Source organism: Macadamia integrifolia, chromosome 8, assembly GCF_013358625.1.
Source record: "Macadamia integrifolia cultivar HAES 741 chromosome 8, SCU_Mint_v3, whole genome shotgun sequence".
In the NCBI taxonomy this organism is placed as follows: Eukaryota; Viridiplantae; Streptophyta; class Magnoliopsida; order Proteales; family Proteaceae; genus Macadamia; species Macadamia integrifolia.
Window position 1 is genome coordinate 12,550,785 of NC_056564.1, and position 15,069 is coordinate 12,565,853.

Below are 15,069 nucleotides of genomic sequence, written 5' to 3' on the forward strand. Positions count from 1 at the left end.
ATTGCTGAAGTCAGCACCTTTAATTTCAGTCATTTACTTTTCTGTTGAGAGCCGGTGGTCGGCATGTTTTTACTTTTCCGAGTACTCACGGTGGGCCTTCTCCGACAGCCCTATGGGCGTATCGTGGGATGGAGTTCGCGGCTCGTACCCGGAGTATACGCGCACTGTGGCTGTAGTAGCACTAAACCAAAGACTTAGTAATGTTGCTTAGGTGGATGTGATTTAAAATGTATTGCATAGCATGTAGTGCATATGGTTGTGATTTGTTGTGTGGACTGCTGTGTGGTCCATCTTTTCACTTACTGAGCTAGTGAGCTCATCCCACGTGTGCACCTCTTTTTAGATGATTTTGCAGGTCATCCATCTGAAGAGCATGGGTCGGGTCCCACGGTTGAGTTCCCTGAAGAGGACTGGTGGGCCCCTGAGGAGTTAGAGCACGGCACTGATTGCTCGTGCGAGAGTTGTGCTACGGGACCGCAGTTCTGATGCCGAGCTGAGCTCCACTTTTGATGCCGAGCTGAGCTCTACCTTATGATGCCGAGCTGGGCTCAACCTTTGATACCGAGCTGAGCTCTAGGCTTTGATACCGAGCCGAGCTGTATACTCTGATTTTTGATGATTTCTTTTATGTACTTGATATGTGAATTGTACTCTTATTGTGTAAATATCACGCCTTCGGGCCCACATGTAATTAACTATTGTATCACAATTCGGGAATCAAGTATTATGGGAATATTCACAGGTAAACCAAGTCTTCCGCTGAACTGATAAGCTCTTTCTTAGTTGTGTGTATGCTGTGGTGGAATACTGTATCAGATGATCCTGGCAGGTTTGGGTTAACCGGTGTTAACCCAGTCACTGGCCCGGTTCTGTGTGAACGGGGTGTGACATCTTTGGATCCACATCCTGAGTTTTCATCTCCCTCAGTCAGGTAACATTCCTTCTCCTCTTGAGTTAGATCTCCCTATTGCTATTCGAAAGGGTAAGAGAGCTTCTACTAATCCCATATCCTAGTTTGTTTCCTATGATGCTCTCTCTCCCATAGGTTTTGCCATTACAGCTACTCTTTCTTCTGCTTTCATCCTAAAATTGTTACTGGGGCTATGACAAACCCCAAGTGGAAGCAAGTCATGACTAAGAAAATGATTATACTTAAGAAGAACTACACTAGGAAACCGGTTGATCTTCCCAAGGGGAGAGTTCTAGTTGGATGTAGGTGGCCCATACAATCAAGTACCGATCAGATGGTGCTATTGAGAGGTACAAGGCAATATTGGTGGCCAAATGGTACAGTCAGGTGTATGGAATTGATTATCAAGAGACCTTTGCTCCTGTGGCCAAACATAACTCTATAAGAGTTCTTTTATCTGTGGCGGCAAACAGAGCTTGACCCTTATATATGAGTTGGATGTGAAGAATGCCTTCCTCCATGGTGACTTAAAGGAGGAAGTGTATACGCAGCCCCTACTGGCTTCAAGTTTCCATCAGCTGATGGTAAGGTGTGTCTGCTAAAGAAGGCTCTATATGGTCTCAACTCTCAAGCAATCACCTAAAGCTTGGTTTGAGAAGTTCAGGCTGGCCATTCTGAAGAATGGGTAATCCCAGAATCAAACAGATCACACATTATTTACCCGGAGAGGTAATGGTACCATCACAACATTGACTGATTATGTTGATGAATGTGGTGATTGGAGATGACAATGATGAGATGGCTAGGCTGAAAGCCTACTTGGCTAAACAATTTGAGATCAAAGACCTGGGACACTTGAAGTATTTCTTGGGAATTGAGGTGTCAAGTCTAAGAAGAGAATCAATATTTGCCAAAGAAAATTTGTGTTAGACCTGTTGAGAGAAACATGGATGCTGGGGGGTGTGAACCAGCAAGTTCTCCTATTTAGCAAAATCACAAGTTAGGAGAAGACTGTGGTTCCTCTCTTAATGATGCAAGGAAATACTAGATGCTAGTGGGGAAGTTGATCTATTTGTCTCTAACTCGCCCAGACATTGACATTACTTATGCAGTGGGAGTAGTGAGCCAGTTTATGTATGCTCCGAAGAGTGGGCACTTGGATGATGTATACCGCATCTTCAGTGTAGAAACATAACCCTAAAACGATGCAGAAGATAATGGAAAAACAAGAACAAACAATGCACACAGATTTTACGAGGTTCGGCAAGGTTGCCTACGTCCCCGGTGAGATGAGATCCTGCATCACTATCAATGGAGAATAGGGTTACATCGCTCGTCCTCACACCTCTTAGTATTGCTTGCATTACAAAGAAAGAAACCCTTGCTACAAATATATAGCGAAAAACCCTAATCCGGAAAGTACACAATTACTCTCAAATAAAAAATTCGAGTGGGGGGCTACACCCCTTGTTATGCAGCGGGACCGCTGTCCTGCCTGTCTAGGCGCTGCACCAGTACTCCCTGGATTAAATTGCGATGGAATACAAGACATCGTACACCAACACTTCAGATACTTGAAGTCCTCTCTGGGAAGAGGAATTCTATATACCCAGAACAAACACTTGAGGATAGAAGGTTCTTCTAATGCTGATTGGGCTGAATCTATCTCTGACAGACGATCTACTTTTGGCTATTGCACATTTGTGGGTGGTAATTTGGTTACATGGAGGAGCAAGAAACAGCTTGTTGTAGCTAGATCTACTGGAGAGGCAGAGTACAGGACCATGGCTTATGAAGTTTGTGAACTCATTTGGTTGTGAAGGCTGGTTCTAAAGCTGGGATATGGTACTGACGGACCTATGCATCTCTACTGTGATAACAAAGCAGCCATAACATTGCCCAGAATCCAGTGCAACATGATAGAACAAAAGCACATTGAAATTGACCGGCATTTCATCAAAGAGAAGATATACTCTGGCAATATTTGCACACCCTTTGTGAAGACATGTAATCAATTGGCAAACATCTTCACCAAAGGACTCATTCCTCACTAGCTCAGTTCCCTCTTATGCAAGTTGTGAATATATGACATTTATTCTCCAGCTTGAGGGGGAGTGTTGAGTTTGTGTGATAAGGGTACTTTAGGGTCAAGTGTATTTTACTCATCACTTGTTGTACTTTCATTTTTTTCCCTTTTACCTCCCTATAGAGGTGTGTGTAATTCTTTAAATCTTGTTAGTGAAGTAATATATATGTGGTAGAGAATCTTTTCTCTACACACAACATTCTAATATTCTCTTTTTCCTCCTCTTCTTCTTCTCCAACCCTCCATTCATTTGTTCTCCTGTTTCTCCTTCAATCTGTACATTCTAACTAAAGAATCACATAAAGGGGGCCCTTCGACCAGAGTTTCAGGTTGATCAGAACCTTTGATCTGCCAGGGTATAAAGTCTACCATATTTGGATTTTGACTTCAATCCGACCGTTGAATTATTGCAGTACTTTGCAGTTTTATTGTTCTAACATTACCTTTGACCAGAATCTAAGCCCCATCCATAAATGTTCTTTGATTTATTAATTTACCTAATTTCTGGCTTAGGATTTTCTTTAGATCCTGTTACGAGGATGTGTAATTCTGAACCACCTAAGTTTCATCCTACCTAACCCCCCACTAGAAAGAGTTTTAATGATTGATAAATAAATACAAGAAGATGTAAAAAAAGGGGCTAAAAACAAGGGGTTTTGAAATGCAGGACATTTGATCGGATATTAGATTACCGGATCCTAATCCAAATATATAAACAGAAATGCAGATATGATTTCTCATAAAATCAGGTATTGGATATCCTGTTAAATAAATTGACTGAATATGAGTAAGGGTATATCCGCCTCTATCCAACCTATTTACAACCTTATGATTTGGTAGATATGAAGAATAATGATTATACAAGAAGAGAGCCTTACTTGTGATTTTTGAAGCATTTTAGGTTTTGTGAATAAAATAATTAAGAAATAAGTAAATGCCTTACCTGCCAAAACAGAATCTCTTGCACAGTAGCAGAACTAGGAACACCCTCAGGCCACATTGGTATGACAATATACACTGAAAATCTCTCATTAGCTCTTATTTTGCTAGCAATCTTTAGTGCCAATTCCATTGGGATTAAATTATTAGCACCTGATCATAAGAAGAAAGCATAACTTCAAACAATCTAAGACAAAAAAATTTAGACCTGTAGACCTCTATCAGGATTAAGAGGGGAAAAATGAAGTAAATAACAAATTAAAAAGGAGCAACCTAGTGCACGAGGATCCTGCTATTGTAGGGTCTGGGAGGGGAAAATGTACGCAGCCTTACCCCCTGCTTTGCAGAAGAGGCTGTATCCAATTTTTGAACCGGTGACCAACATGTTGCACTAGTGCAACTTAACCATTGAGCCACTGGCATAATAACAAATTACACAACTAAAATTGTGGAAAATTGACGTTGGGTGCAAACAGATCCACAAGAATCCACAAACAACAATAAAAACAAGAAGATAGCAAAGGAGAAAACCAGAACAGCAAGAAGAAACAAGAATATACTCCTGCATAAAAAAAATCCAAATACCACCTAGAAAGAAAGAACGCACGGCTTAATATTGGTTTTTAAAATTCTAAAAGGCATAATGATGTTTATGATTCGTAAAACCAAAACGAAGTACTTTATATTTGCATAAAACCACATAGATGTACAGATGCACAGTTGTTTCAGTTCGTTGAAAGAATAAAGAATAAATGATCACAGAAAACAATTCAGCAGGTATATAGCAGTGCATTTGAAGTTTTGAACCAAGTCAGTGAGTATATTAACCATTTAATTGGGACTTCTAAGATTGAGAAATTGATTCAGCAGCTGTAATAAACAGAATGATAACACTGAGCTTCCTGCCTTCTGAAAATCACCAGTGACACATTAAACATTATCATTATAAAGATTTCATGTTCCCACTAGTGCAAAATTATAATGAGGTCAGGTCAGATATTGAAGGTGCATGGGAGTCCCACCATTGGAATATAGGAGCATTCAAGTTTAAACACAAAACCACTTGCTTGAGTATTTGGGGCCACAATTAGCTGCTTTAGGTGTACTTAATATCCTTCACTTGATAAGTTTGAACATAAACTGGGATCATGGCTGCTTCATAACCCTAATTAAAAAAATTAAGGCTAAAATTGGGGGAAAAAATAAGAGCTAGCACATGATAGATTTAGTAATCTTATGATATCTAACCAACCATAGGTCAAAGCTAATTTTCCAGTAGAGGAGTTCTCTAACTGAGGTTAACTAGTACCACAAATATTGCTGGTTACCCTCCAAATTCTAGGGGTGGGACTGGAGTCTGCCAATCTTGGACAGAACAGGGGAGGCTACTGGTTGGGTATGGAATTGGGACTGTAACTAGGGTTTTATGGTAGCACTTGGAAGGGAATATCACTACAAAACACTAATCAAAATAGCTATAATGAAACTATATTGATTATCAGTTATGCAAAAAAAAAAAAAAAAAGGGTAGTCACAAGGGTCTATTACTTTTCCAAAGCTTAAAGACACCTATTTTGCCACATAGACAGATGATGTGCCCATGACTCCATTCTGCCCATTGGATAGAGAAGAAATGGTTTAGATTAGTATTTCAATCAAATATCCTCATGTATTGCATGCATCTCGTGTATGTCCATGCATCATGCATGTGTACCAGTACTGATGTAGGGAGGGTGCCTAGGCAACTAGGTTTCCTACAGGGGTCAATCCACTAGAGTAAGGAATACTCAATAGGTCTTGAATTGGGTTGGGTTCAAAGTTGCTCAGCAAAGTACAGATTTAACATGCAAGATAATAGACTAATTAACAGGGCAGCTTTGGTCAATAATAATCTAAGCATGAAAAACACTTAAACTACCCAAGCGTCAAATGGGGGTATTGGGAAGGGAACATGACAGCAAATATGAGTTAGGTTTAGCACACATCAATCAAGACACTAAGCATAATAAGCAACCTGCGCAGTTCTCTGAAATCAGTCAACTAATAAGGTAAAACAACAGGGATTAATTTCAGGTTTCAGTAGAAAATAGATGGTTTGAAAACAGAGATTAATTTCAGATTTCAGTGGGGGAGATAATAGGGATAATAGGCAGTCAATGGATGTGGAACAGGGGGGGGGGTTTTACTTACCTTCTTGCTGTCCCGATCTGAGAAGAAATGGAGAAGCCGAAGTCCTCCAAAACAGAGGTGCAGTCCACCTTATTTGACGAGGAAAAAGGTCCAGCTTGATGATGTAGTGCTCAGCAGCAGCCCAGCTTGATGATGAGGAATTCAGCAGCAACTCAGGTGGGGTTTATTCAATGGGGGTGATCTCCAGATACTGTGGACAATGGCTGCAATAGTGCAGCAGCAACAGAGAAAACAAAAACAGCAAAAGGGAGAGATGAAAGTTGAGATAAGAGAGAGTCGAGAAAGAGAGAGGACGAGAGTGAGAAAAGAGAGAGAGACCGAGAATGAGAGGAGATCGTGAGAGGGAGAGAGGGACGCTGGCTTTGCCTTTTTTTTTAACAACTTTCATTCATCTCATTGTGGCCAATGGCCTTACATATATAATAGGATAATTACTAAAAAGAAAAGGCTAATCTAGGAACATAATCTCAGAAATAAAGAAGTTTCCTCAAAAAAACAAATAGGAGTGTTATTTAGTTTCCTACTTAACTCAATGACCTAAATAAACAAAATCCTAGGAAATAAAACTACTAACATATCAGATTTGGTGGGGGCCACACAATCTTGGCAAAATCCTAGGAATTAAAACTACTAACATATCAGATTTAGTGGGGGCCACAAAATCTTGGCAAAGAAAGGAAGGAGAGGACTCGATCCAGCACTGGGAAGGCTGGATCGAGCCTTCCTTTTCTTTTTCTTTTTTTCTTCTTTCTTCTTTCTTCTTCTTCTCCTCCAACCACAAAGAAGGTTGGGTCTTCTTCTTCCTTCGGCTGTACGTCTTGATGTCCCCATCAAGTACTCTATCCATTACTGTGCACTCTCCTAACTCTAGCAGGAACATACGGTTTAGATAGGAGAAACCATGAAAATGGATGTCTCAGTTCTGTCTTGTGACTTTCAAATATGTCACAAACAATTGCGACATCAATAGCTAACTATAAAATGTCTTGCAACTTCCGAAAATGTCACAAATAGTTGCACCATCAATTACTACCTATTAAAAAAGTGCCTTATTTATAAACTGAACTACTCCCTCACTTTCTAAGTTTGAGCAAGACTCAGTTATAGACTTTCCTAAACTCTCAAGACTTGAAGATTAGGAAAACAGAAATACAGACTCCAAGAAACTACTTGGACTGAAAATAGAAAATAACCTAGGATATCTAGGCTTACCAAAATAGAAACTAAAATAATATCTCGTATAGAGCTGACTAAGCCATCACGTAGGCTTATGGAACTGGTCTATCGCAACAAAATCCCGAGAATAGTTATCCCATGACCCATATAACCCATAGGGGGTTTGAGTCTAGGCTTATTCAAACCTAACAGTTTTGCAGCCTTTGGCTGCATCTCCAACGAACCCATCATTTGAATGATATAATCATGTAAAATAAAAACCCAAACTTATGAATATGAGACGGGGATAAATAGATCTATTTATCCCCAATGGAACATCAATATCTCTCCTCCCATTAGGTTTATGATGATCATGAAGATCAACTCTTTCCATTATACAGAAACTCTGTAGTCAACATTTAAATTGAGTTAAACCAAAAATATTCTAGGACCATTGGAATGAGCAACAGAGCTGTTTGTTGCCAGGACAAAACGATCTGTATCAGCCACAACTGGGTGTGGTCCAATTTTTTATAAAACCATTGGTGGGCTATCCAGTTTTCATGGTCAGACAATAAAACATAAACTGCTGGTTTTTATTTTTCTATTAGAAAAAAAAAACAAATGTCATGGATAGTTGAACTCTGGATATTGGGTTCCATGTGTGGGTTTGCGTACTGTTGCACCACAACCATGCTAGGTTCTATTTATGAATAATGGCATTAGTGTCAGATACTTGAGTCAAAATTCTGAAATTACTGGTACAGAACAGCATCTGCAGCAAGACTTGCAGAATGGTACTAAGGAACCTCCAACGTTAGCATTGCATCCAGGAGAAAGATATTTGCAGGGAACAGAAAACCATGTTCACTTTCAGCAGTCCTATTGATGTGACAAACCTATCCTGCATAGCTTAATGCATGATATAACTACAAATATTCAAACAAACAAAAAAAAAGAAAAAAAATTGCAAACTAACAGAATTTTATAAATAGCAAGAAGGAAATGTCAAATGCATGGCACTGCTCTAAAGAGACAGAAATTGATAGCATTGAGAATTGTTGAGATGACCGTAGTTAGTTTGCTTTTACCTTAGTTATTTACTATTTACTGTAGTAACTCTTGTTGATAGGGACGCTTAGTCAGCGACACCCTACTTTCTTTATCTGTTATCGTTGTAACCTCTTATAAATAAAGTTAACCTCTGTTATTATTGACAAGTCGAATCATTCCCTAAAACTCTGATTCTCAACTAGAATAAACAGCAATTATGAACCAGATTTTTTCTAAAAGCTAAGAAAGCAAATAAACAATTACTGAAAGAAAAAAAAAAAAAAGAATTGTTTCTATAACAAATGGAAACGATCTTCGACAAAATATGGCAAAGCAATTTACAAAGGGAAGTAGCTTCCAACCTGCACTATTGTGTGATGGCCATGCATAAGATGACCCTAGAAAATATTGATTTTCAATGTATATGAAGTGCTGGGCAGATCTAATTGCCTGGATGTATGCTGTTTGAATGCTCCTATCGACCACTGATTTTTTATCAATAACAAGGTTCTGCAGTAGAAAAATATCATACAGTTTAAATTTATTACCTTATTTGAATAAAATGGAACAGTTTGAACGATTACCAAAACATAATACAATTTTCAATATAGAAATCCTAGCCAAAATCCCTAAAAGCATGCGATCCTAATGAATGTCCAAATCATGTTTTCCAATTAGTAATGGGATAATTGCAACATATGCGAGTTTTGCTAGGCCTAGCACAAAATGTGCCTATTTTTGACGCACATGGAGGGGCTAATCCGGCCTATCTGAACCATTTGTTAGGTCAGTAATCCCAATGATTGGCCATATATAAAATTTGGCTGTCCAACTCAACCAAATGCTCTACATGTATTGGAGTTTTCCCCATGTATTTTCAATTGTTCATCAGTTTTGCTCCTTGACACGGAAAAAAAAAAAAGAGAATGTGGATAATGTATTGGCAACAATGTTAAACCATAAGGAAGCTATCAATCCCACTTACGTTGGGCCAGCCTCTTTCTCGGGTTTTAACCAAAATTTTGGCAAATATGTGTAGAACTCAGATAAGGCTGAAGTTTACAGCTTAATAGTGGACAGTGAGACTACCTTTGCACCATGTTTGCTAACCACATGACCTGCCACATGACAGGTATAGGGTGCACATTGTGCCAAGCCTGTACTTCCCCATTAATAATTTATAGAAAAGATGCAAGTTACAAAATAAACCTGAGCCTCAGCCTCATGAACACATTTAGGAAATCCTTTTACCGATCCAGAGTCAATTGATCGGAAAACCTGCCAATGAACCGAAAACCAAACTAAAATGTCACGATTCTTTTTTGGCTAACGAAAATGTCATGATTCTAACCAACAAAACCAAAAAATAAAAATTGAACACCAGTGATAGCTTGGATTACCCAACCTGAGCATGCCAAGTTTCAGGATGCCATTCCATGGAGACTGAAAGGATAGGGCCATCATCAGGCACATTTGGAGACGGACTAAGTATCCATGAGATACGTTCTATCTCTATCAAAGCGTCATCTTGCCAATGAGATATCCCCTTGAAACGCCGGCCAAACTCTGACCATTTTTTTGCCTTTCTCCAATGCTGCTCAAAGTTTTTAAGGACATCATATGCAGCATGACCTTCAATTCTGCTGTGCAAATCATGCCATGGTTGTCGTGGACCATTAGTTCCTGCCTGTTATACACAAAACCAGGAGATAAGTAGTCCAGCCTGAAGTAACTATTGGCATGGAAAGAAATCAATAAATAGTAAGAATAAAACTGAAAAGTGCCATCTTCAGATAGCCAAGTGAAACTAATTCTCATACACCATCATTGTATGCATACAGTTCTAAGGGGCCATACAATTGTTGGGAGTAATCCCACATCGACTAACTCTGGAACCTTTGATGACTTCATAAACCAGTTGTGCCTTTCCCCCTAACAGTTTTTGTATTGGATGATTCAACATGGTATCAGAGCCATCAGCCCCCCAACATTAGTGATACATCTTTATACGACTGCCACTCAAAAGAGGGCAAACTATGAGAGGGAGCATATGGAATAATTACTATTATCTACTAAATTTGAGACCTTGGATGGCTTCATATACTAGCTGAGCTTCTTCAGCCTCTTTATCTAACAGCTTAAGATTTTGGGTTGAATTATTCAACAACAAAAAGTACAAATGGTACTGTCATAGCGTAACAAACAATCAGCCTCATTTAAATAGATGAAAGATGCTTTGGAACACTTCCCCCCTCTCGACCCAACCCACTGGGAAAGAGAGCAAGGAAAAAGAAGAAGAAAAGGAGGATAAGATACACTCAGCTGCATAAAGGACAGTAAATGGTGTTGGGAAGTGAATGGTCAGCAAATCAGACTACTTGTTAATGAGGCTTTCAACCAAAACATGTTCTGATTTCAGATGCTATTTTATTATTATTATTATTATTTTTAGGGGGGGGGGGTTCATTTCAACTTAAGCGAGTCCTATACACAATAGAGGGGCTAGCATCACAAGAGAGAGGCGGCAGGAGAGGGAGAGTCATGCAATTCAAGGTTCTAGAAAGAATCTCGAACCAAAAAACTGTTGTCTAGAATTGAAATTGAATCGATAGAACTAATATAAGACCAAAATAGAAGAATAGTACGAGAAATTATATAACTCTCAAACTATTATTCAGTATACTCTATAGTTCTGGTGGAGTGTGAAAGTCTATAGTCAATCAATTGGTGCCAAAATCATGAACATAATTGTCAAGGCATCGCTTAGGCGTCTAGGTGGTTTTCTTGGGGTTTATGTGGTAGTCGCCTTAGTGCAAGGCACCTTGAAATGGTATCAAACCAAGTTTGGCACTTTTTATGCCAAATATCTTAAGTGAAATATTGCTTAATTAAGATATTATTCATAAATAATAAAAACACCCCCCATTTAAATCCAATAAAAATAGTTAAAAAATTAGATTCCAAAAGGATAAAATTCAATCTCCCAGTTTAAGAACAAAAATTGGATTTTTTTGTTGTAAGGGTGATTTTCAACTTTCAAATGCTAGGGTTTTTTCAAAATCTGGAAATTCCATAAATCTTTTTTTTTTTTTTGGTGAATAATTTAATTCATTACCAAAGGGGAAAGAATATACAAGCACCTAAGGAGGGGAGGGAGAAGAAAGAAGACAAAAAAGGAACTCAATGAGAATCCAGGGACCTGGACACATAGCTAGAAAGCTCCTAAGAAGTTACAATATGATCATTTCTAGGGGAAGGGGAACAAGAGGAGGAAACTTTTGAGATCTTAGCTTTAACATAAAAAAAGATGGAGCTCCAAATCTTTCCAAGAGGCCGAGAGTTGGAGGTCTATTTTCAATGATTTCTCTCCATCCATCCATAAATCTTGTCATAGTAAACATTGCTAAAAACTAAAAGTGTTGTTATTTTTTTTAATAGCATTAACGCACCTTAAAATAATTTTGACCTAAACATAAGTTTGATAATACAATTCGGATTTAAGCAATCTTGGATTTGTTGGAAAGCTGGTTTTGTGATCTACCTAATACAAAAAGTCTCATGTAAAAATAAAATCATTAGAACAAGAACATTTCTCTAAATGTTGAATTTTGATGCCTTAAAGTGACTTAATGTTGATTTTTAATGACTTTATGTGGTTTAATGTTTTTTTTTTTTTTTATCCCTTCCCCCTCTCCCTGCTGGCCACCGTGGCAAAGACGATAAGATCTCTTGGTTCCCTTCTACTAGCTTATTCTCCTCAGCCTTTGCTTGGGATTTTGTCCGATCTAATGGCCTCATTTTCCCTTAACGCAACATCATTTGGTTCAAAGGTCACATTCTGCGTCACAGTTTCACTACTTGGTGTGCCTTCTCTAACTTCCTCCCCACACAATACTTCCTCATCCACCGACACATTCAGGTTCCCCCCTTGCTGTCTTTGTTGGAATGGCACCGAAGATGTCAATCACCTTTTTTTTCTCCTGCCCTTTCTCCTTTATCATCTGGAAGAGGTTTTTTAGCTGTCATTGGCTTTCTAGAAGAAGTGTTCTCTCCTTTAGTAGAGAATGGATCTAGATTGATATGACTTTTAGTGGTTCCACCATTTGGGACACTGCCGAGAAGCTCAACTTTTGTGCTACTATTAACCATATCTGAATGGAGCAGAATCATCGTAAATGGTCGTACAATTATTGTTCATATGACATGATTTGGAAAGCCATCTATTTTGACATATGCTCCAAAGTTGCTTCTCTTAAGCCTCGTATTGTTAGGTTTCCCCAAGGAACAAGCTTATTGTTGTATCCTGGGGCACCCCTTCCTCTGTTTTACTTACTGCTTCCCACACTGATGGTTTGATTCCTGCTTTTTTGGGTCTGTTCCTCTTTTAGTTGCTGGTTCCTCCCCCCCCCCCCCCCCCCCCCCAATCCCTTTTATATCCTTCTCCTTTTCTGGTAATGAATTTTTATTCATCCAAACAAATGTTTATTTTTAATGTAAGGCATATGTAGCATACTAAATAATGTTAGAAAAGAGGAAAATAAAAAATAACACTTGGAAGCCTTGGTCGCCTAGGTGGGCAGCTTGTTGCCTAAATGCTTAGGCACCCCTCCACCGCTTTGGGTTGCCTTTTCTCCTTGACAACTATGATCGTGAAAATGAGAGGTCAAGAAGAGTTGAAACTCAGGGAGCATAAATTTGACGCCACAAGTAAGAACTGAGGAAACAATGCAAAAATTGATGATCTGATTTAAGGAACATATCTGGAATGACTTGATCAGATCAAAGGAGTTCAGTTTAGCAAATCAGAAGTGGGATTCAATGAGTATAGTAAAAGAAACTGACAACCACAAGAACTATCAGCAGACCAATGTAAGAACAAGGAGGAGAACTAGAAATTGATAGCAGCAGCCAGACTAAGAAGAAGAAGAAGAAATCAGATCTGGGATACCAATCCTATATGCACAGCTCAATAGCTATAAAACTCTATTAAATTCTCAAATTCTATTTTCAAATCATGTCCAATTGATTGATGGAGGGTGCTTATATATATGGTCCTTTGAAATTCCTGATTCACCCATACTTTGGACTTCTAACCACTCTTCACACACTGAATAAAATAAATAGACTCAAACTGGACTCTAAGGCTCTGTACTGTAACGATTCTGTTTTTTGAACTTGATTCTAGGTCTAGCATACTTTTTTGCATTTCTCTTTTTTTTTTTTTTTTTTTTTTTTTTTGAAGTGATTCTGCATCTTAAATGATGTATGGTAACCCCAAAAAAAATTTGATTCTGTAACATGGAAGAAATAGACACCAGTATGATTCGCACTTAACAGAATCGTTTCTGTTAGAAACCAAAGAAACCAATATTTACATAAAATGCCATCTTCACCATGGGTGCCAAAAAATGAATTTTGATTACATAATAGCTAAAGATATCTTGCCCCATCATGCAATCTCTCTCTTAATTATACTATTGAAAACACCCCATTCAATACATCAGCAATATTTGTCCACCAATTTTCAGATCTTTGACCATTCTAAAGGCAAATGAAACCACTCTTTACTATCTCAGAAGCTGCGGTTTAATGTTCCATAGTTTATCATATTGGAGAGAAAGGAATGCAAGAGAGATTTCAGGTGACTGATAAATCCAAAAGGCAGCTTTCTTGGGGTCGATGTTCAGGTTAAAGACTCACCTAGAACCATGGTTTTAAGTATCGCTGCGTATCATGCCGTATCGGCCGATACATATTGGTATCGGTAGGCATCGGCACGATACATACCAATACGCTATAGGGAATTTTGGGCCCTCTTTTGTGTATCGGTGTATCGGTAGTACCATATCGTGTCGTACCGTATCGGTACCGATACGTACGATACTCTGCGATACGAACTTTTGAAAATATGAAAATTCCCGTGAGTATCGGTACGTATCGACTATATCGTACAGTATCGAACCGATACGTACCGATACGGTATGATATAGCTACTTAAGTGTGAATGTGCCTTTTGTTGTTTGAAACAAACACTTCAAACTCTCACCAACAGTTTTCTATATTTCTCTTCTTTCTTCCCCTTTGATTCACACACCTTTTTGGAGACTCAAATGGTAGATTGAAAGAAACATTGTGGAAGTGAATGGTTCAAAGAAGGAGAAAAACATAGTCCAAGAAGAACCTTGAACTTGAAAGTTGAAAATTTTGAATAGTAAGTTCTTGAATCTTTACTCACTTTTTTCAACTTTAACCTTAGATTTTCAAGTTTTTTTACAAATCTAAGGTTCATCATACTTAGAATCGTAGTTGCTCCTAATGAAGAAGAAGGTCCTAGCCAAGGATCTGAACCACCACGACACTCTTCAGGGCACTCATCACAATGGCAATGACAATGAGGAAAGAAAAAACTGTAAGAAACTCAAACCTCATCATTTTGAACATTTTCAACTCAATATATTTGTCTATCAATACGATACCCTCTACTTAAGTATTTATGCATTCTACATGTTATATATAGCTTTTTTTAACTATTTTTTTATGCAAAAGTGTATAAAAATGTGTTCCCTATCCAATTATGTGCGTATGCGTATCTCCGATACGATACGATACCCTCTGATACGTATCTTAATTTTGATCGACCGATACGGCGATCGATACCGATACTTTAATCCTTGCCTAGAACTTGAAGTTTCAGCTCCTCTTGTTGGTTAGAGGTGCATTTATATCTCTCTCCATC

At 38.5% G+C, this 15,069-nt stretch overlaps 1 protein-coding gene across 1 annotated transcript in view; it reads right to left on the reverse strand.

Moving 5' to 3' along the window:
• Positions 1-2,014: 2,014 nt before the first annotated feature.
• The window catches only part of LOC122086723 (phospholipase D delta-like), a 38,523-nt gene continuing 25,468 nt past the window's right edge, over positions 2,015-15,069 (reverse strand). The window contains exons 4-8 of the mRNA XM_042655704.1: positions 9,739-10,020; positions 9,543-9,611; positions 8,696-8,843; positions 3,940-4,088; positions 2,015-2,107 (exon numbers count right to left, since the gene is read on the reverse strand). Of these exons, the coding sequence (XP_042511638.1) occupies positions 2,015-2,107; positions 3,940-4,088; positions 8,696-8,843; positions 9,543-9,611; positions 9,739-10,020 (741 nt within the window). The remainder of the gene's footprint in view (positions 2,108-3,939; positions 4,089-8,695; positions 8,844-9,542; positions 9,612-9,738; positions 10,021-15,069) is intronic.